General features: G+C 31.9%; 3 protein-coding genes across 3 annotated transcripts; 2 read left to right on the forward strand and 1 right to left on the reverse strand.

Moving 5' to 3' along the window:
* Positions 1–7,243: 7,243 nt before the first annotated feature.
* Positions 7,244–7,609, reverse strand: LOC102661271 (classical arabinogalactan protein 6-like). The gene has a single exon (XM_006580753.1). It carries the CDS (start codon positions 7,607–7,609, stop codon positions 7,244–7,246), a length of 366 nt encoding a protein of 121 aa, XP_006580816.1.
* A 1,615-nt stretch (positions 7,610–9,224) lies between these two features.
* Positions 9,225–18,294, forward strand: LOC113001691 (uncharacterized). Its single transcript, XM_041015287.1, has 6 exons — positions 9,225–9,453; positions 9,543–9,817; positions 15,277–15,314; positions 17,914–17,933; positions 18,039–18,100; positions 18,258–18,294. Exons 1-6 carry the CDS (start codon positions 9,364–9,366, stop codon positions 18,292–18,294), a joined length of 522 nt encoding a protein of 173 aa, XP_040871221.1. The 5' UTR covers positions 9,225–9,363.
* LOC100784043 (potassium channel AKT1) lies at positions 18,166–20,376 on the forward strand. The gene is made up of 5 exons (XM_006579914.4): positions 18,166–18,502; positions 19,267–19,407; positions 19,809–19,900; positions 20,005–20,062; positions 20,167–20,376. Exons 1-5 carry the CDS (start codon positions 18,353–18,355, stop codon positions 20,374–20,376), a joined length of 651 nt encoding a protein of 216 aa, XP_006579977.1. The 5' UTR covers positions 18,166–18,352.
* Positions 20,377–22,185: the final 1,809 nt, after the last annotated feature.

Raw genomic sequence — 22,185 nt, forward strand, 5'->3', positions numbered from 1 at the left:
TCTAGGTCGGTTCTACAATGACAACTAATCATTCTTTTCTCAACGACAATAAACATGTCATAAAATGTATTTTTTTTCACCAAATTTAATGTTGGTAAGATTAAAAAAATGTACATTTTTCAACAACTTTAGGTGACGATGCCATAAATGTAACATTTGTCAACAAATGCAGTGTTGTTGGTATAAAATAATATATTTTTCAGCAACATTAGATGTCACTGTTATGAAATTAATTTTTCCCAATGAATTTCAAAGTCGTCAGTATATAAAAAAGTACATTTTGGAGTGACTTTAAATGTCACTATTATACATGTAACTTTTGTCAACTACCTCAATGTTGCTGGTATGAAATATTATATTTTCTAGCAACCTTAAATGTCGTTGCTACAAAATTAGCATTTCTCAACTAATTTCAAAGTCGCTGCTATAAATGTAACTTTTGCCAATGACTGTGATATTGTTGGTATAAAGTATTATATTTTCCAGTGACCTTAATTGTCACTACAAAATTAGCTTTTCCCAACTAATTTCAAAGTCGTTGATATAAATGTAGCTATTGCCAATGATGTTGCTAGTATAAAATATTATATTTTCCAGCGACCTTGAATGTCGTTGCTACAAAATAACTTTTCCCAACTAAAATAGTACATTTTTTAGTGACTTTAAATTTTGTTTGTATAAACTATATGTATTGACTATGACAAGATTTTTTGTTACGATAAGTATAATTTTCCCTACGATACTGGTGTTGTTGGCAAAAAAAATTGAATTCACAACAATCAAATGTTGTTGTGAAATGTCTATCATTGCCAAAAACTTATTTTTTGTTGCGAAAAATTCGTTGTGAATAACTTTATTTCTTGTAGTGAATGGATGAGCTTATCGTAGGAAAGGCAGTGACCAATGGCGATGAGGGAGAAGGCATAGGTTTCGGTGGAGACAATGGCACTCGGCAAAGGAAGGAGGAGTGGTTCCTTGAGGGTTGTGGCTAAGGGAACACGAGTGTGAGGGAGGGTTCGAGGGTACAAGAGCTTTGGGCAATAGAAATTGAGATAAAATTGTGTATTAGAAAAATTGTGATATAGCTCTATGTGGAGCTTGTAGGCCTTGGATCTTCTTCGTTAATGGAGTTTTTTGCTTTTTAAAGTTTAATGGCAGCAAAATGAAGAAGGAAGAAAGATGATTGGAGACACCACTTCAAGGAGAAGATGAGTTAAGAAGACGCTTGATCACCACCATAGGAAGCCATGGATAAGAGCTTGAAGGAAGGAGAAGATGAGTGGAAGGAGAGAGAGGGAAGGAGCACAAAATTTTGTGCCTCAGATGAGGTCTAAACTTTGAAGTGTAATTTTCAAATGATCAAAGTTGAAAAAATGCACACACATGGATTCTATTTATAGCCTAAGTGTCACACAAAATTGGAGGGAAATTTGAATTTCTATTCAAATTTCACTTGAATTTGAAATTGAATTTGTGGAGCCAAAGTTTCACTAATTATAATTAGTGAATTTTAGCTATGGTTCTGCTCACTAATCCAAGATCAAGTCCAAAATTCTCCACTAAGTGTGCTTAGGTGTCATGAGGCATGTAAAACATGAAGGACATTCATCGAGGCTGTACCCGAATCAAATAAACATCAAAATGCAGTAACTAGGAAGTGATCCTAGGTCGTTTCCCAACGAGCAATGATAAACCAAATGTTCATAACAGATAGTAGGAAAATAGTAACGAATTGGGGGGGGGGGGTTGTTTGCTTTTGTAAATTAAACAGCGAATAGATGTGAATTAGAAAATATCATAATTAAAACACGTTGTTTCCCCTTGATTCACAAGCAAGTCTCTTATCCTAGGTTACGAGAGTTTATCCTTTATCAGTTCAACCACTTAATCCAACCCTAAATTAAATTACTAAGCGAAATTTAACATAAGGCATTCATTATGTGATTAAGCAACACATACACCAATTAATCATGAACGATCATTAAGCATGAACGTAAATTAAGCACAGAGACAATTAATCAGACACTAAGCATGCATGAATTAATAGCATGCACGAAAAAAGTGTCTAAAAGAAGAAGAGAAGCCTAAAACTAAAAAAGAAAAAAGGGAAGAGGAGACAAGAGAGAGGGAAGAAAAGGACCTAAACTAGAACCTTGGTGCTGTTATATAGTTTTCTAGTCCCAAAGCTTACAAATCTATTTTAAATCCAAGCCCATAAATAAAATAAAATCAAATCTATATAAGATAAGATAAGATATAGATGAAATAATATCTAGATGAGATCAAATCTAAATAATATCTAGATAAGATAAAGTCTAGATAAGATAAAATTTTGTAGAATAAAATAGTCTGTCCTCTTCAAGTCAAAGCCCAATTCTGGATTCAAGCTCAATGTTTCATTAATTCCTGAAATTAGATTAAAAACATCAAATTAGCTTAATGGGCCCAAATAATAAAACTGCCTAATTAATTTGACAATTAAGACTAATCAATAATTAAAATGGTGTAAAAAGGGTTAAGAAATAGGAGAAAATAATGGCACATCAGACATGTTGTCATGAAGCATGTAAAACATGAAGGACATACATAAAGTATGACTATATGATGTGGTAATGGGATGTAGCAAGCAAATGCTCACCTCCCCCTCTAAAATTTAATTGGATTGGGCTTCTCCCAATTCAATTAAATTTATTTTCCAACACACACATCAAATATTCACTTAATACATGTGAAATTACAAAACTACCCCTAATACAAAAACTAGTCTAAGTGCCCTAAAATACAAGGGTTGAAAAATCCAACATTTCTAGGGTACCCTACCTACATTATGGAACCCTAAATACAAGGCTCAAAAATAATGAAATCTTAACCTAATATGTACAAAGATAAGTGGGCTCATACTTAGTTCATGGGCCCGAAATCTACCCTAAGGTTCATGAGAACCCTAGGGCCTTCTCTTGCATCTTCGGCCCAATCTTCTTAGAGTCTTCTATCCAATGCCCTTGGGAGATAGGATTGCATCAAATTGGATATTAGAAACAAAATATTGACAACATTGATTTAAAAAAAACAATGTTAAAGGATAAATAACAACATCAATTTTATACAAAATCGTGTTAAGTTAGCATTGACAACATTAGTTCTTAAACAACTGATGCTAAGGGACATGCACAACATCGTTTATTTTATAACCGATATTAACAATAACACTTTATTTACTAAAATGCCATTGTACTTTTTTTAAAAATTGATTTTCCTAAAACCGATGTTAAACGAGGGACGTTGAATCCATATTTTCTAGTGGTGCTAGGTGGAGAGTCTCTTCAACTCCACTAGCACTTCACACTATAAGGGCATTATCCATATCCAAAACCAACCCAAAGTTAGATCTAAACCCAAAAAATCCTTTTTGATGAAACCCCATGGGTGCTCTAGGGAAAAACGAAAATAGAATATGAGAGGGGAAGGAAGAGAGTTACCACTAAACTAGCCTCAAAACTCAAAAGAGCACTGCTACAAGGTCCCTTGAGTCAAGAAAATTCAAGGTCTCATACTCTCTAATGGTGGGTTGTCTTGGAGAGGGAAAAAAGGATTAAATGAGAGGGTTTGTATTTTGGTTTAGATCTACAAAAGGTTTGTGACAAGTTTATCCCTCTCTCATTTTTTTCTCTTTACACCTCACACTTCACTAAACCCACCCACCCCCTTCTCATGACTTAATGCCCATTCACTTAAGTTCAAACACAATAAAACTCAACATAACATAAGCATAAATATAACAACTATATCTCAAAAATTAATTAATTAATTAATTACAAACACTTAAATTCAATTCAATTCCTCTAAACATTTAATTAAAACACTTAATCAAGCATTATAGAAATTATAATGTTACAGTAATGGCACACCTTTTTAGGCAAGGTGAGAGTTTTAAATTCGATTATTGTCTTACTTTCTTCACTTTGATAAATTCTAGGAAGGATATTTGAATATTCTCTACATAGAGGATAAAAAAATCATAACATTAACTCAATCTTTAATGCTTCACCGGAGTCACATTTGTCTATCATTGCTTGTTCCATCAGGGTTAGACACAACACTTACATATGTTAATATTTCAAACACAACTTTTAAACTTGGCATTTATTTGTATCAAATCAAAATTATTAATGATCTTGACTTGTCTTTTGACTCAACGGTATTTAATGCTATTTAATATACAATTTTGATAAATTTTGATATTAAGTAATAACATGTTATTTATTATATGATTTTAATGATTAAATATTAATTTATATAATTATTATATTAAGCATTAACATTACATATTATATTACCACTTATGCACAATTTCTAAATTAGTTACTCTGAAATATATTTTATGAATAATAATAATTTTTATTATATATAATAATATATAACATATTAAACATCATTTATGTATCTATAAATTTTTCTACCTGTTAGACTGATAGCTCAACTTTATAATAGTTGTGAGATGCAACTGAATTTAATGATTCTAATAATATTTAATGAAATAATTCAATTGTTGACCTTAATGAAGAATTAAATTTTTAACCTTAGTGATATTTATATATAGTTTTGATAATTTTAAGATTGAATTTTAATATTCTATTTATTATACATTTTTAAATTTAAAAATTAAGATACAAATTAAAAAAGAATTTATTCTGTATATATACGAGTATATTTTCTTTTTTAATTTAATTTTATTCAAATAATAATAATAATAATAAACTATTAGTTTTAAATTTTTAATTATTAGTTTACAAATGAATATATATTTAATGTTTATTACTTTATTTTAATAAAATCTTAATTATTTTATAGATATATAAATATATAAACATTTTAATAATAACATTGAATATTATATTAATAATTATTTTAAATTCTATTAAAATTTTAAAATTATTAATCTTAAAATAAATTTTTTGAAAAATAATAAAAAAATTACAATTTTATAAATATATTGTTAAATTTAAAATATGTTTACTATTTATTTAGTACCTAAAATTTTTAGAAATGTTGTTTTTAATTCTTAAACTTTATATTCTTTTTAGTATCTCAATTTTTTTTTTATTCTTACATTTAGTTTTTTAAAAGTAAGGACAAAACAAAAATTAAGGAATACTAGTAACAAAAATAAAAAAGTTCAGGTACTATACAGATGTATATGGTTAAAACAAATGCATATTTTTTAATTAACCTAACAAATATAATTTAAACTATATATTATTGTATACTAATTTTACATAAACCTTTTAAAATAATTCATAATATTTTATTTATATTAATAATAAGCGTATGAATTAAGAATTAAATTATTATATGCATATATATATATATATATATATATATATATATATATATTAGTATATTTTTTGAATTTTATTATTAAAATATATTTTATGAACAATTATAATTTAAAATAATGAGTTTATACATATTTGGCTAATTTTAAAGTAATATTTAAGAATAAAATTAATTTATATATTGAATATATAGACTTATTTTTTTATATCAAATTACATCAACTACATTAATAATTATTGTTACACTTATTTATAATCATAAATTACTAACAATAATAATAGACAAATTTCATTGAATTAAAAGAGAATGTTTAATTTACGTGACAATGAGGTTAACAAATTCAAAACCTCAAGATAGTTTTACGGCAAAGGATGAACAAAAATTGAAAACTCGTATATTCAAAATTATTAAAATATTCTATTGAAATTTAATTTAATTTTTATAATAGAAACATTTCAAAATTATTTAATTATAAACACAAAATTTATAAGCATAGTATTGGCAATAACAAAAATGAATACTCAAATTTAAATAATTATAAATGTATATTTATTATATTTTTAAATTATACATTTTATATAGGTATTACATTACAATTATAACTTAGAGAAAGAACGAATCAAAATAAATTTTAATAGGCTTAATATTTTTGAAGACAACCTGTGCTCAATCAAGATGATAATTAATTATATTTTTCAATTTTAACATAATTTATTTAATATACAAATATTTTTTATATAAATACTGAATAAAAATATATAAATGATATAATTTAACCAAACATGTGTATGACACGAATTTAAAATCATTTTAAAATAATTTTAACTCTCGCAAGTCACTCTATAAATTATTTGAATATTTATCTAATTGAACTTTTAAATTCTTTTAGTAAAACACTTTAATTTTATTTAAATTAACAAGATAAAATATCAAAATTTCTGTAATCCCATCTTATATATTAAAAATATTTATCTTTTAGGAATTTTAATTATATAAAATAAAATTTATCATACACAGTATATGGACTAAAATGCTAATTATATTATAATCTAAAGTAGGACAGTTAAAATGTTCAGTGTTTCATTTTTTTTCTTTAACTTTTTGTTATTTTTACAATTACACCTAAAAATAAATTAAATTGATATTCTAACAATTTTCTAAAAGTTAAGTAGTATTGATAAAGTATATAAAATTATTAGTGAAAGTTTAACGTAGTACTAAAAAGTAGGAGACTAATACAAGCCAAAAATTACAGTGCTGCATAAATCTTTTTTTTTTTCAGTCTTGTTTTTCCACTTAATTGTATGACGTAACCGCTTAATTGGGGAGAATATGCTGAGAAGGTAAGTTGGAGAGGTTCTGGATTCGTGTCTATGGTCCTTAAAAAAATTTTGAATTCAATACGATCGAAAATTATTACAGAATATGCTGAGAAGAGACTGTCCATAGCGATTTCACAAATAAAACTTAAAGGATGATTCTTTGTAGCTAAATTATTGTTTAGTGAAAATTAAATCACGTAGTAATATCATTCAAGGATAATAAAACTTGAACGCAGGTTTTATCACACACAAAAAGTAAAACGGGCCTTCCAAAAAAAAAAAAAAAAAAAAAAAAAACAAAAAGTAAAACGGTTAGTTCTGTAATAAACACAAAGCTTTAACTTTAAAGGAAAAGAAAATGAAAACACTGATTGAAAATTTTGAAATTATCTCTAAAATGGCTGTTCGTGTCACATTCAATGTGTATATGAGCTTTTTTATTCTTGGGAACCAAACCATCTGCACTATCCAAATCATTCAATATAACCTAATGAATGAACATATTAATTGAACCGTGCCCAACACACATGTTACAATGTTTATCCCACAAAGTTGAAGTACAACACCAACTATACAAGACTAGTTTAGAAGGCAAAGATGCCAGCAATGGCGGCAGCGGTGACGGCGCCGGAGAATTGAAGAGCGGATGCACCGCTGGTCACATCGGCCGGGTCAGTCTCCTCCGGGGTGGTGAAGGGGTCCTCGAAAGGTTCAGGTTCCGGAGCATAGAGCTCGATGGGGTCGCTTGCCGGGGCAGGTGCGGCTGAGATATCACTCTCATCTGATGGGGTAGGGGCAGGAGGAGACGATAGAGGAGACTCGGCTGATTTTGGTGAAGATGAAGCCTTTGGTGATGGAGATGATTTTGGGGATGCAGATGGGGCCTCATTAGCCATGGCCATGCCAATTATGGCAACAGAAATCAGTGCAAGCACAAGTTGACGTGCCATTTTTAGGGTTTTTTTTTTGTTTTTTTTTTGTGTTTTCTAGGTTGTTTGTTCTTGCACAAGAGGCTAGGATTCTTAGAGTAATTGCAGTTATTCTCTATATTATAATAGAGAAAAACTGCAACAAGGTAAGAATGAGAACTAAGTTTGCATGGGAGGGTTATTTAAAGAGAGATTTGGTGGTGTGAGAGAAGTTGTAGGGGTGCATGTGGATGAGATTAGATGGAGAAAGAAAGGTTTTAAGATTGGGTCAAATCACAAATGCATGAATGGGTATTGGTGGCTTGTGAGTTAGAAACAAATGGAGAAAACAAAAAAGGAGAGAAAAAAAATTAAATTTGAATAATCTTTTGTGACCATTTGTTAGTTGTTTAAATTGAGCGCGAGTCAATTGGGGAGGTGAGGATGTTTTGGTTTAGCCATTTATAAAGCGAGAAAATCGGTAATCATTTCTTAGTATTGTTTATAAGTGAATGATTATTAGTTGAAAATCTATTTGACTCCACTTGCATATGAAATAAATTTAATTTAGGTCAAAACATAGTGTGACCAAAAGTCAATTTCTAAAACTCAAACATATGTTCATAAATTTAAAATCCACCATGATCAACTTTCCAAAAGTTTAGTTTCAAAACATTGGTTGAGCATTTTTACAAATTAAAAACCATTTGACAGATTATAACATTTATCTGAGCTCTTTACTTACAGAACCTCTATTTTAACATAATAGAATGTAAGAAAAAAATGTATTAAATAAAGCCCTTCATTTTTTTTATGATCGGTCTTCTTTTTTGATAGATTCTAAATTTATATTATTTTTTTATTACTTTTATGTTTTTTCTTTTTACATGTTTATTGTCCTCTTTTTACGTTTTTTTTTTATCTTCATATGTATACATACAACTTTTATATTGTTATTACAATCACGTGTGTTAACTAATTAGATTTAAATTAATTTTTAATATATATATATATATATATATATATATATATATATAACTAATTAGATTTAAATTAATTTTTAATATATATATATATAGGGATTTGTTACACTCACTTATTCTTTAGTTGAATTAGGTACATTAGCAAGTTATAATTAGATATTATTTTTGTTGTGGTGTAGGACACAAAGTTGTGATTGTTTAGTGCAGGTACTACCACAAAAACGATATTCTACGACGTAAGTTTTATGACGGTTGTATAAAAATCGATGTTATAAGTAAAGCAGTGGCATTTTTATAAATAATTGAAAAATTTTAAAGACGGTTTTAATAAAACATTCAAAACCGTCTTTGAAAATGCATTACGACATCGGTTCTTGTAGAACCGGCGTAGAATGTAAGAATAATGTCTTAGGGAATGCTAATCGGCTATCTCCGTCCTTATTTTCATCTTTTTAATCTCTCTCTCCCTTAGTTTTGGAAATTAAAACCCTAAATTCTCCTCCTCGCTCTCTCTCTTCGCGCCTCCATCGCCATGGAGATCTAAACAACGCCATTTCTTCCATTCTCCACCAAACATCCAACAACCCCTAACAAACGCCACTCTCTATTCCTTCGATGATTTCCAAACCGGCAAGTTCCCTGAGAAAGAGCAACTTCCAAGACCGGTGCCTGACGTCATCACCCTAGAACCTTCCATCCCAAAATCAAACCACTATATCATTATCAACCCAAAACAGAAACGAACACAATTATTCCATTATCCAAGTCCATCATCGTGAAACCAATTCCACCTTCTTCTTTTCACGTCACACCATGAAACCCCTTCTCGACTTCGGAATCGCGTTCCTCCTCCTCCTACATTCCTTCCTTACTTCCGACATCCCTTACCCCAAAGCAATTTTCGTATGTTCCATTAATTTATTCATTCCCCTTTTTAAAAATCATTATCCTAGGTTTTGTATCTGATGTTTGGCGTCTATGTTTTATTGTAGGATTTGAAGGATACAATTGTGAAGGGATTTGGGTTTACGGCGGAAAATGATGTTAAGCTTACGGGGTTCGATCCGAGAGACGCCACGGTAGGGCATTCCGTGGAGTACCAATTCGACCTCGAAATCAATCACAAGGTTATTCCCTTCAAGCTTCTCGAAGATGTGAAACACTGGGATTACATGGATCTTCCCATTTTCCAAGCCGAGGCCCCAATCGGTTTCGTCCAGAAACAGGCTTCGGCTGACGGGCTTCCCGTTTTGGCTTCGTTCGTTCTCGCTATGATGTAGCTCCATGTGGAGCTTCTAGGCCTTGGATCTTCTTCATCAATGTAGTCCTTTGCTTCTTGAAGATGAATGGCGGCGGAATGGAGAAGGAAGAAAGATGATTGGAGACGCCACTTCAAGGAGAAGATGAGTCAAGAAGAAGATGAGTCAAGAAGAAGGTCACAACCATAGAAACCCATGAATAAGAGCTTTAAGAAGGAGAAGATGAGAGGAGGGAGAAGGAGCACGAACTTTTTTACTGCAAATAAGGTCTGAACTTTGAAGTGTAATTCTCAAATGATCAAATTTGAAAAATGCACACACATGGCTTCTATTTATAGCCTAAGTTTCACACAAAATTGGAGGAAAATTTGAATTTCTATTCAAATTTCACTTGAATTTAAAATTGAATTTGTGGAGTCAAAATTTCACTAATTATGAATAGTGAATTTTAGCTATGGTTAAGCCCACTAATCCAAGATTAATTCCAAGATTCTCCACTAAGTGTTCGTGTCATGAGGCATGTAAAGCATGAAAGACATGCACAAAGTGTGACTATATGATGTGGTAATGGGGTGTAGCAAGCAAATGCTCACCTCCCCCTCTAAAATTTAATTGGATTGGGCTTCTCCCAATTCAATTAAATTTATTTCCCAACACACACATCAAATATTCACGTAATGCATATAAAATTACAAACTACCCCTAATACAAAAACTAGTTTAGGTGCCCTAAAATACAATAGATGAAAAATCCTACATTTCTAGGGTATCCTACCTACATTATGGAGCCCTAAATACAAGATCCAAAAATAATGAAACATTAATGTAATGTGTACAAAGATAAGTGGGCTCATACTTAGCCCATGAGCCCAAAATCTATCCTAAGGCTTATGAGAACCCTAAGGCCTTCTCTTGCATCTCTAGCCCAATCTTCTTTGTGTCTTCTATCCAATGCCCTTGGGAGGTAGGATTGCATCATTCCTTTCCCCTTTGAAAAGGATTTGACCTCAAATCCAGAGGTTCTTGAAACTCTAGGCTTCTTCCCTCAACACCTGTAAAAAGAATAAAAACATATATATTAGTGGTGTTTGGTATGTTGGAGTAAGGTAAGGTCTGAAAACCCATTTCATGGGCATTTTCCCATAAGGGATCATGGTTCCTCATTAACTCAATGAGTGGTGCTACAAGTATAGAAAAATACGGGACAAACCTTTTGTAAAAGTTTGTTAAGTCATGGAAGCCCCAAATTTTCCTTATACTTGGTGGAGTGGGCCACTCAGAAATGATCTTTATTCTCTTAGGGTTTGTGAGAACCCCTTGATCACTATTTAAAAAATTAAGGAAAATAATGCAATAAAGCATACCTTTTATGTATTTTCATGTTGATTATTCCTACCAAAAAGTACGACAAACCTAAGGTGTCCCATATGAGCACCTAAGTTTGTATTGAAACTAAAAATAAGAACAAGCCTACCTAATGAGTCCCTATGTAAACAAATCATGAAGATGTTGGGTACATGAGTGATTTTACAAAAGAGGGTTGCACCACTCAACATATTCATCATACCACCTATTTTGGGCACCAACAAAGCACAAAGATTTAAGCTCTTTCAAACCAAACCCTCATCCAACAACTCATTTACTTGAGGAATAACCTTAATCCTAAGAGGTGTGGCAATGCTAACAAGTGTCTTTTTACAAAGGAGAAAATGTGGAGGTTGTCTAAGAGGGGAAGTTTCTTTAATGTTTGTCTTTATTGCAAAATCAATTTCCTTTTTAGCTAACCTCTTGGAGGAGACACTTACCTCCTTACACTCCTCCTTAACCATTAATGGTTGTCCTTCTTCTTGGGGGTAAATTTATTCACTAGATTCTTGCCTTTTTGCTTCTGCACTTTCACTAGAGGAAGGTGAAGTAGTAGTCTCATCTTGGCTACTATAAATGTCTTGGCCCGTCATAATCATGGTTTTCTTGGTGGAGCATTGAGAAGTAATGTGTCCTCTTCCAAGACATTCAAAGCACTTTATAGAGCTAGTCTTCTCTTGCATACTAGCCTTACGAGGTTGCTTTTCTATTGTCTTCCTCTTATCATCTTTGGGCTTAGAAGGTGTTGCCCCTAAGATGCCTAGACCTTGGTCTTTCTTTGGATAAGAGTGAGAGCCATAATATTTTTAAGTAGACTTTCTTTTAAGTTATTGCTCTACCCTTATTTCCCTATCTAAGTAAGCCTCTATATTATCCTTCCTATGGAAGTATGGGAGGTTAATGTTAGCCTCTTGAGGCTTTCTTTCCTTTTCTCTCCTATGGGAGTGAGGTCTAATATGTGACCTATGTCTTCCTTCATAATATTCACGAATTTCTTCACTTAGGCTCTTACAAGAGTCATGACTATTATAGGTAGCATGTTTTTCTTTTCTCAACTCTTTTAGTATTTTCCTTCTTTCTTCTTCCCTTATTTTTTCCCTCTCATCTTGATTTATTTCTACCCTCTCCTTTCCTTTTTCTTTTCTTTCTAGTTTTTCTTTCCATAACTTGAGGGAACTCAACTCATCTAAGATTCTAAATAGAGGGTCCTTATGACTAGTACCCTCACCATTAACACTAGATGAATAATGACTCATGTTGGTTCCTAAGTTGTGGTTCTTTCTTGTTGGGGGTTTGCAAAAAGGAAAAAGCTAGGGTTTCAAAAGAACTCAAGATAAGTGTGATAAGCAAGAAGAAAGTATTATGCAATAACAAGATAAACTAGGCGTGACTAGTAAAGAAAATAAGCTATGAAAGTAAGCAAGAAATTAATGTGCAAGAAATGTAAACTAGGCGGATCCTAGGAGTGTATGGATGACCACATTTAAGGTTCTCAACAAAACACTCACTATCCTAAGGGAAAGTTGCCTAAATCTATTACACATAAATGGAAGTTTGGTAACCTATTGGAGGCTCCCAACACACTTCCAATGAAAGTCCTTTTTGTTACAAAACTTGAAAGCAATGAAGGTTAGTAAATTGCGAATTACAAAATTACAAAAACGGTCCTCAATTTTTATGGTTGTTCTCTCTTTGGTAATTCACTCAATTTGGAGTGCTTCTTAGTCCAATAGCTCTTAAGGTGGTTGGCCCCTTGCTTCTAGACTCAAATTCTTCAAGGGATGACACCAATCCTCCTTTCCAATTCCCTATATGACAACTCACAAACAAGGAAACAAAGAGACAAGCAATAAACAAAGACCAAAAAATGGAATTAAAGCTAAAACAATAGAGTTTTAACAAGTCAAATTTCCAAGGATTATTCAACAATTAAAGCAATGAAAAACACACAAAAGCAAGCTAGGACTCAAAGAGAAACCTAGAATGGCTCTAGAGTAGAGTAAAAAAAATAAAACAATAAAACTCAAGAAATCTCTAGTTTTGGCACTTTTTTTCACACTAATTTTCAATTGAAATTTCAGAACTAATATTGTTATAAAATAGGCACCAATTATAGAACAAATTTCGAGCCAAAACAACAAGCACACTTTCTTTTTACTTTTTTTTCTGGACACTGATTTTCCTTCCAACTTGTGTGATTTTAAGTATTTTTTCCTTTTATCCAAATCACTTGGTTATTTTTTTCTAATTTTTTTCTAGATGTCTAGAAAATTCAGTAAAAATTTCAGCTCAAAATTCGCAATGACCAATTCTTAGTAATTTTTACAAGTTCATATGTTCAAGCTGTCATCACCAGTGATTTCAACCTAGAAATCAAAAGTAGTGTTTTTGTTGCTTAAGGCTTGGATAATTACAATTTGTGTTTGTTTATGTTCAAATTTCTTGAATAACACAATTAAAGAGAGCTTAAGACTTATTTTGATTTACAAATCCAGCCACAACTCAGCACCACAACTCAATTTCTTCATAAGCATCATATAGGAAACTTAGAAAACAAAACAAAGTTCAACAACAAGACTACTTCTAGGAATTGATTTATAACATGTTATGAACTAAATAACATGCATGAATTAAACTCAAAATTCAAAAGATAGGCTAATAATAACAAGAATACATGAACAAATGTATCTAGAATTCAATCAAAAAAATCAAAATTCAACACAAACTTAGAACAAAATGTGACAATTATTATGACTGAACATGACTCTGAGACAACATGGATTAAGTGATTTACACTTAGATTTTTGTGTTTTTTTTTCTAATCAATATTTTGGAAGAAAAATTAAATCTAAAGGTTCAGCACAAGAAGATTATGACTGAAAAAAGATAGAACCTAAACTCAACACAAAAACATGATTCAAGAGTAGATCTACAAAATTTGAACCATTGAAATGCAAGAACAAGTGTAGATCTAAGATTTAATGGGTTTAGTTTTTTGAATCTACTCTAAACAGCACCAAACCACAAGACAATGGAGGATATACATGGAAAATAAGATGAAGAACAAAGAATTAAAGTGAATTGACCAAACAAAAAGATAGAGGAAGCAAAAGAACATCAGCTAAATGAAGATGCTCTTGATACCACATGATGTAGCTCCATGTGGAGCTTCTAGGCCTTGGATCTTCTTCATCAATGGAGTCCTTTGCTTCTTGAAGGTGAATGGTAGTGGAATGGAGAAGGAAGAAAGATGATTGGAGACACCACTTCAAGGAGAAGATGAGTCAAGAAAAAGCTCACCACCATAGGAAGTCATGGATAAGAGCTTGAAGGAGGAGAAGATGAGGGGAGGAAGAAGGAGCATGAAATTTTGTACCTCAAATGAAGTCTGAACTTTGAAGTGTAATTCTCAAATGATCAACGTTGAAAAAAATGCACACACATGACCTCTATTTATAGCCTAAGTTTGACACAAAATTGAAGGAAAATTTGAATTTCTATTCAAATTTCACTTGAATTTGAAATTGAATTTGTGGAGCCAAAATTTCACTAATTATGATTAGTGAATTTTAGCTATGGTTAAGCTCACTAATCCAAGATTAAGTCCAAGATTCTCCACTAAGTGTGTTTAGGTGTCATGAGGCATGTAAAGCATGAAGGACATACACAAAATGCGACTATATGATGTGACAATGGGGTGTAGCAAGCAAATGCTCACCTCCTCCTCTAAAATTTAATTGGATTGGGCTTCTCCCAATTCAATTAAATTTATTTCCCAACACACACATCAAATATTCACGTAATGCATGTGAAATTACAAAAATACCCTTAATACAAAAACTAGTCTAGGTGTCCTAAAATACAATGGCTGAAAAATCCTACATTTCTAGGGTACCATACCTACATTATGGAGCCCTAAATACAAGGCCCAAAAATAATGAAACCTTAATCTAATATGTACAAAGATAAGTGGGCTCATACTTAGCCCATGGGCCTGAAATCTACCCTAATGCTCATGAGAATCCTAGGGTCTTCTCTTGCATCGCTGGCACAATTTTCTTTGTGTCTTCTATCCAATGCCTTTGGGAGGTAGGATTGCATCATGCTGGGCCCATGGAACTCTGGATTCATGATGCCAATGTGACACCTTCTACCCCATACATATATGTACTAATAAAAGGGAAAGAAAATCATAATTAATTAAAAGTTTTTAAAACACATTGAAAAAAAATCCTTTCTACAGGGTAAAAGGCTCACATTCACTTCTTTTTACATCATATTCAAACTTGTCCAAATAAATAATAAAGTCATCTCAGCTCGAACAAGGTTGTCTAAGACTTCATACAATTAATATAGAAACCTATATCCCAATGTCACATCCTATCAGAGCATTATGTCCCGACGTCCTTCAACACAAGGTTCCTTAAAGCAATTCACCTAGTCATCTGCTCCCCCAAACACAAAGTTCAAGATCATTACAGGATCCAAACACAAACAACACACAGGGAGTGAGTTATCACATTCCTAACTAATGGAGAGAAACAATATAGCATGTAGGTATAAATATCATATAAACAAAATAAAACTTACTTAAACATAGCTCACGTCATTTCACCATTTGGTCGCCCAACATCACATCACAACACAACACAACACATCTCATTCATTTTCACAACATTCACGTACTCAAGGATCAAAACATAATATCACCAAGTCAATCAATATCGATCGATACACAAGCGTTATGCAACATATACACTAAGACTCAATACTATATGCAATGTGGTACCATGTCAGTGAAAAATCTCGTCGGGCACCTAGGAGTACATGACAAGACAAACCACACACTAGTAAGTCAGGTCACTCTCACTAGGTAAAATCATAGGGAGACCAGTCAGGGTCACGCTGTTTTGCGAGAATGCTCCAATCATGTGGGATCAGCACAGGCTTAAAGGAGCACTCAAACTGGGTGTATTTACCCCCAAGGCCTACACTCCGAAGAGTCTGTCAGGGTCTCTCCCTCTTGATTCAGGTCCAACCCAGAAAATATTTTAGCTCACAGACTCTATTTATGAACTGTACAAAACATATGACTCCTCAATTGTTCTCAAAATAGTTTTATCTCGTTACACTTGTGATTAAACTCGTCGGGTTCCCATAGTGGTTCCCATTATAATACTCATTGCGCATTAACTCGTCGCCCTTAAAAAGTCTTAGCATTAACTCGTCACCCTTAAAGAGTCTTATAGTCGTGTGATTGTACAATTCATAGCTCACAACTCAATGCACACAACATCTCAATGTACATATATATTACGAGTCAACACATACTCAATTTATCGCATATATTCAGTCTCAATCACAATGGTATAATTACAAAGTATCATGTTACCACACCCCATGAATCATATACACTTTACCTATGAACTATGCAATACACACAACTACTCAATTGTTTTCAAAATAATTTTAACTCGTTAGGTTCCCATAGTGGATCCCATCACAATGTTCATCGCCCTTAAAGGATCTTACAATTGTATGATTGTACTGTTCATAGCTCACAACTCAATACACACATCTCAATACACATGTATTTTATCATTCATCATAGGTTCAATTTATCGCATATTTACAATTTGAATCACCATTTCATAAATCTCAATATAACAATTTATACAAAAGGTTTATCATAACGTGGGGAGTAAAACCCCTCAAATAATTTCACACAATTATATCAAAATCATAGGTCAAAATATAAAAACATCAAGAGCACTCAAGTTTATCAATCAATTCTCATCAAAACATCAATTGGTACATAAAACATAATGGTATTGTATTTATAATCGTAAAGGAAAAATTATAATTCAAGAAGCATCCCAAAATAAACTCCAATTTAATCCTCTAAGGATCCCTACATATGTTCATTTTAAGGATCTCTAGCAATTTCTTGAGATTCCTCAAGTTTTTACTATGATTGCTCTGATAGGGTTCTCAAACGTTAGAGAGAAGGAGAAGAGATTGAAGCCTCCATTTATACTATCTTTGTGCGATTCTATTTTCTCTCTCCAAGAATATTATCTCCCAAATCCCAACGGTAAAGGTTTGCAGAATTGAATAGTAAACCATATATCAAAATTTCACGACAATCCAACGGTTAACGAGTTCCGAATCATAGTTTTACTGAGACAATTTTGGGTTTCTGCGGGAAAGAAAAAGTTACAATGCAAAGGGTATCTCTATCAGCTCCGACATCTTTTTCGTAATCCCAACGGTGAGAATGTTTGGAAATGAGTTCCAAACCTGGTGCTCAAATTTCAGGATGATCCAATGGTAAATGAGTCCGAGATTTTCATTTTTCTGGGATAGGTTTGATGGTATGTGGGAAAAGAGAGAATTTTGGGAGGAAGAGAAGGGAAAGCAAAATTGAGAGAAAGGAGAGGCATCGTTATGAAAACTGACCTAACACGTCTCTATTTATAGCTAGGATACTTACAACTTATTTTTTACTCTATTTATTTATTTTTATTATTTTATAAAAAAAACTTTATTTTATTCCCTATCAAATGAATAAATCAAATATACTTTTTATTTTCTCTCAAATCATTATTTTAATACATAAAGTTATTTCTCCTTATTTATTTAATTATAAAAACCTCATCATTTTTTTAAAACTCTATTTATTTACAAATAACAATCCTTTTTAAATTAGTTTACGAAAAAAAGGGATGTTACAGCGGCCAACGTGAGACTCTCCCTTCCCGTAAGCCCTAATTTCAATTCAACCTAACTTCCATTAACAATAATTGTAATTGTAATTTCTTTCACACAACCTTATTATTAATGAAACGTTGATTTGGTTGTGCAGCATGACGTGGATGTTGGTGTGTTGAAGAAAGTGGTTCAATGGATAATGCTGATGATAAGCAGGTTTTTAATCAAAGTATTCAATCAAAATATTGATTTTCTTTCTATTGTTAAGTTTCTTCCAATTGTCGTGGTAACTAGTGACGCTGATGGCTTGAACTAGTGTCTGTGGTTATTTATTACTATATTAGTATCTAGTTCACTATTCCTGCATGTATAGAAGCAGAGCAGGTTACAAGGAAAGGGATGGTAAGTAAAAGAATAAACACACTATAAAATTAAGCATATTGTACTTTGTAGGTTTACTTTGATTTCATGAGAAGTTTCCGGGTAGAGTTTGATGAATATTTTGAGGATGGGTTAATCTCTATGATTGAAGTTGGAATGGTTTCGTGTGGAGAACTAAGATACCCATCTTGTTCTGTAAAGCATGGTTGGAGATATCCTGGTATTGGTGAATTCCAGGTAATTAAGTATATCATAGTTATCTATCTCTGTCACTCTTCAGATGTTGTTTTCCATTACAAATGCTTCCTTGGCTCAAATGTATTTATTTCCATATATTCTTTTAAACAAGAATTTTTTTATTCTGTTGAGCCAAAAAAGTTGGAAATGAAAATATCCCTTATACATAGACTTGTCATAGCTCAAAAAGAAATTTGTTTTGTTTAGTTGTTTTATTCACCATTTTTTTTCTTTTGCCACATGTTTTCCTTGACAATTTGTTTTAGGATAAGGGTCTTCATTTAACCTCTATTGATATATGTGTACAAATTTTAGTTTGTTTTAGGAGGTGAATGTTAAATGTTTGATTCCACACAGAATTTTGTCCTTACACCATTGCCTATGTATCATTGTTGTTGTCTTGTCTTCACTTGTTGTTGATAGTTGTTGATATCTTTTTGCCTATTCATATATGCCTTGGAACTCTTTTCATCACTTTTGCTAGTGCAGGTTGGCCATCTATATTAGCCTGTGTGCTCTAATTTGTATGAGAGTTATATGTTAATTTTCTTTAAATTTATTTGTGTAGTCATATGGGCTTTTGGTTTCACTTGGAAAAGTTAAATTGTACCTGCTACTAGCATTATTTTATCAAATCAATTAAATCTTACTAGTGGATTTCATTTCCCTACACATGTGCATTGCTAAATGATTAAAGAGTATCTAAATATTTATATTTGTCCTTATCCTTTTAGACTTTAGTGATTGTATATTCCTTTTTTTAGGATGATGACTTTAAGCTAATTGGCAGAATGTCGCCAGCACAAGGAGGATATGGCACATACATGCTTATATTTCAGCAGCCACTAGATATGCAACACTTGGTGCTCCTACTTTGTATGACCATCCTGGCCCAATTTATGGAAGTAATCATCAAGCACCAGTGTTCAATTAAAGTGACTTATGTTGTTTTTCATAGTGTCAATGCACTGAACTATTACTTACTATTTTCCTTTAATTATTTTCATAACTTGTAATTACGATTCAAAACCAAAATAAAAATCAACTGTAACAACTATGAGGCATTGACCCTGTGCAGGTAATGTATTCAATTTCACAAATTTATTCCCTTTTCCTATTCTAATCGAAGAAGTATGCATAGGCCTAAAATCTGATATGTAACAGACTAATATGTTTCACATGCCATAGACCCCTTAATGGGATTTTATGTTTCTAGTAGCATGCATTAGATGAAAATTTAGTATTCAATAACAAGTGTACATGATTCTGACATCTTTCTATTTTCCAATTGATTGATATGTATCAGGTAGTGGTAGAAAGTTTTTTGGCAAGAAACCAGCATGAGCAGAAGTCAAGAAAACAAAAACATGAGGTTATATCAAGTTCTCTGTTTGCAAGGTCTACCATCATGTCATATTCAACTTTATGGTTATAGTTTTCATCATAGGCTTCTAATTACAATAATATGACAGTGCTCACTAGCTCCTTTTCTTTGCTTTCAGACTTGAAAAGGTCATTCACTTCAATTATTTTTGGACTAGGTGCACAAAGCTCATTATTGTAAGCCACTAGAGCTCATATCTTATTTTTGCTTTGTTTATCTTCCTATAACAATCTCAAGGTACTTTGTAGAACTAAATTGCCACTTTTCATAAAAATTTCAGGTGAACTTGTTTTCGGTGCATTGTGTGGGATGCTTTAACTATCTCATTGCTGATAGGTATCTAGATTCCAAAAGAACATGGATTGGTGCAGTGTACCCAAATTTCAAAGAAGAAAGTCTTTGGGACAAATATGTCACTGCAATATATTGGTCCATTGTCACTGTTACTACCACTGGCTATGGGGATTTACACAAGAGAGATGTTGTTTAATATAGCTTGCATGCTCTTCAACTTGGGCTTAACATCATACATCATTGGAAACATGACTAAACTTGTAGTCCACTAGACCAGCCGTACCATAAATTTTGTATGTACTCTCAAACTTAAGCTTTTTAAATTCTGCTATTGCTCAATTTGTTAGTGTCAATTATTATACATGTGTTAGCCTAAACTAAACTCTATTTCTCATTTAATGATACTCTTCAAAGTCACTATCCAGAGGACAGTGTTCAAAAAGCTACTTTTAAGTTTTAAATATTCTGTAGGCCCCACATTTTGGTAATATATTTGGAACAACAAATCTCGCATAGTTTTCCTATTAGTTTCATGCTATGTTGCACTTCAACAATAAGAGGAATTTTATTTCTTCCCCCTAATGAAATAGAGGATTGGTTTATCGAGAATGGAACAATAGTCATTTTGGGGGAATGAGGCAATTTTTAATCTTTTTTTTGTTGTTGTTATATCCTCATTTGATCTTACACGGACAATAAAAATATTATTGTTGCTCTTAACATACAAAATAGTTAAACATTTAAATATTCTATTTGACAGATAAACTAATTTTTGTTGATACACTCATAAAAAGTATATCAAATTATCATTTTCAAAAACTAAATAATACAATATCTATTGAATTTCTTGAATCTCTATATTTCAAAAAACAATTCTCTTATGTCGTGTTAAAAATATTATACCATAACAATAATTTTTTTTTTGCTGAACATAATAATAATATTTAAAAGCTAAAAGAAAATATTCTAAATATGATTCTCCTCCAATTTGTTATATTTCTTTTAATTTTATTTTAATGTTTCTAAATGGTGATTATTTGTATCCGAAGGTTAGGATTATCACATATGGAGACATGAACTTTGCCTCCATTTCCTTTAGGCGAGTCAGGTGCATGAGTTTTTTTTCTAGGTTGTCCATGTTTCTTTAAATAGTTTTATATTGTTATGTTTCTTTAAATAATTTAATTATTGTTATTATTATTATTTGGGACTTTGTATCATCATATGTAAATACAAATTATTTTGTTTGATTATTGTTATTATTATTATTTGGGACTTTGTATCATTATATGTAAATACAAATTATTTTCTAGGTAAGATACTAATTAGTTTGTTTGCCTTTTTTCTGTTTTTGTAAAGTATTTTTTTTAAAAAATAAAACATTCTAAGATGATTATTTAAAAAACCGTTTTATAAAGTATATATTCTAAGATTATTTTTAGCTAAGAACCGTCTTAGAAGGACAACCTTCTAAGATGGTTTGTCTAAGAATCGTCTTAGAATGATACCCTTCTAAGAAGGTTCTTAGATAAAAACCGTCTTAGAAGGACAACCTCCTAAGACGGTTTTTAGTTAACATCATCTTAGAAGAGTACCTTTCTAAGATGGTTTTTAGATAAAAACCGTCTTAGAAAGGTACTCTTTTCTAAGATGGTTATTTATGGAGCCGTTGTCGAAACTCTTGGTTTTCAATGACATTGGCTTCAAAGAAGGTTCAAAATCGTCTTTGAAAGTGGTTTAGAACCGTCATTATATGGTCTTTTTGCAGTAGTGAGGGTGGAGTGAAATAAGGGAAGAAGAGAGAATTTGAGCAAGATCTTAGGAATCGAGTGTGTTCAAATGCATGAGTGTCATCATCCTCCTTTCATGTGGTTACAAGATGTCTATTTATAGTGATGTTGTTGTAGCGCTATTAGCCACGTGGCTTATTACAAGTGTTTGCATTGGGTCCCCTTCTGAGGGTTGTCATAAATTTCTTATGTATTTATTGTAAGCCGATTATTGC

Source organism: Glycine max, chromosome 5 (genome assembly GCF_000004515.6).
Source record: "Glycine max cultivar Williams 82 chromosome 5, Glycine_max_v4.0, whole genome shotgun sequence".
Classification (NCBI taxonomy): domain Eukaryota; kingdom Viridiplantae; phylum Streptophyta; class Magnoliopsida; order Fabales; family Fabaceae; genus Glycine; species Glycine max.

Excerpts from the sequence above, each read along its gene's own strand:
- LOC113001691 (XM_041015287.1), top strand. The coding sequence starts at position 9,364 with ATGAAACCCCTTCTCGACTTCGGAATCGCGTTCCTCCTCCTCCTACAT. Across the intron at positions 9,454-9,542 it reads CTTACCCCAAAGCAATTTTC|GATTTGAAGGATACAATTGT; the intron begins GTATGTTCCATT and ends GTTTTATTGTAG. Across the intron at positions 18,101-18,257 it reads ATAATGCTGATGATAAGCAG|AAGCAGAGCAGGTTACAAGG; the intron begins GTTTTTAATCAA and ends CTGCATGTATAG.
- LOC102661271 (XM_006580753.1), bottom strand. The coding sequence starts at position 7,609 with ATGGCACGTCAACTTGTGCTTGCACTGATTTCTGTTGCCATAATTGGC.
- LOC100784043 (XM_006579914.4), top strand. The coding sequence starts at position 18,353 with ATGAGAAGTTTCCGGGTAGAGTTTGATGAATATTTTGAGGATGGGTTA. Across the intron at positions 18,503-19,266 it reads CTGGTATTGGTGAATTCCAG|GATGATGACTTTAAGCTAAT; the intron begins GTAATTAAGTAT and ends TCCTTTTTTTAG. Across the intron at positions 19,901-20,004 it reads TCAAGTTCTCTGTTTGCAAG|ACTTGAAAAGGTCATTCACT; the intron begins GTCTACCATCAT and ends CTTTGCTTTCAG.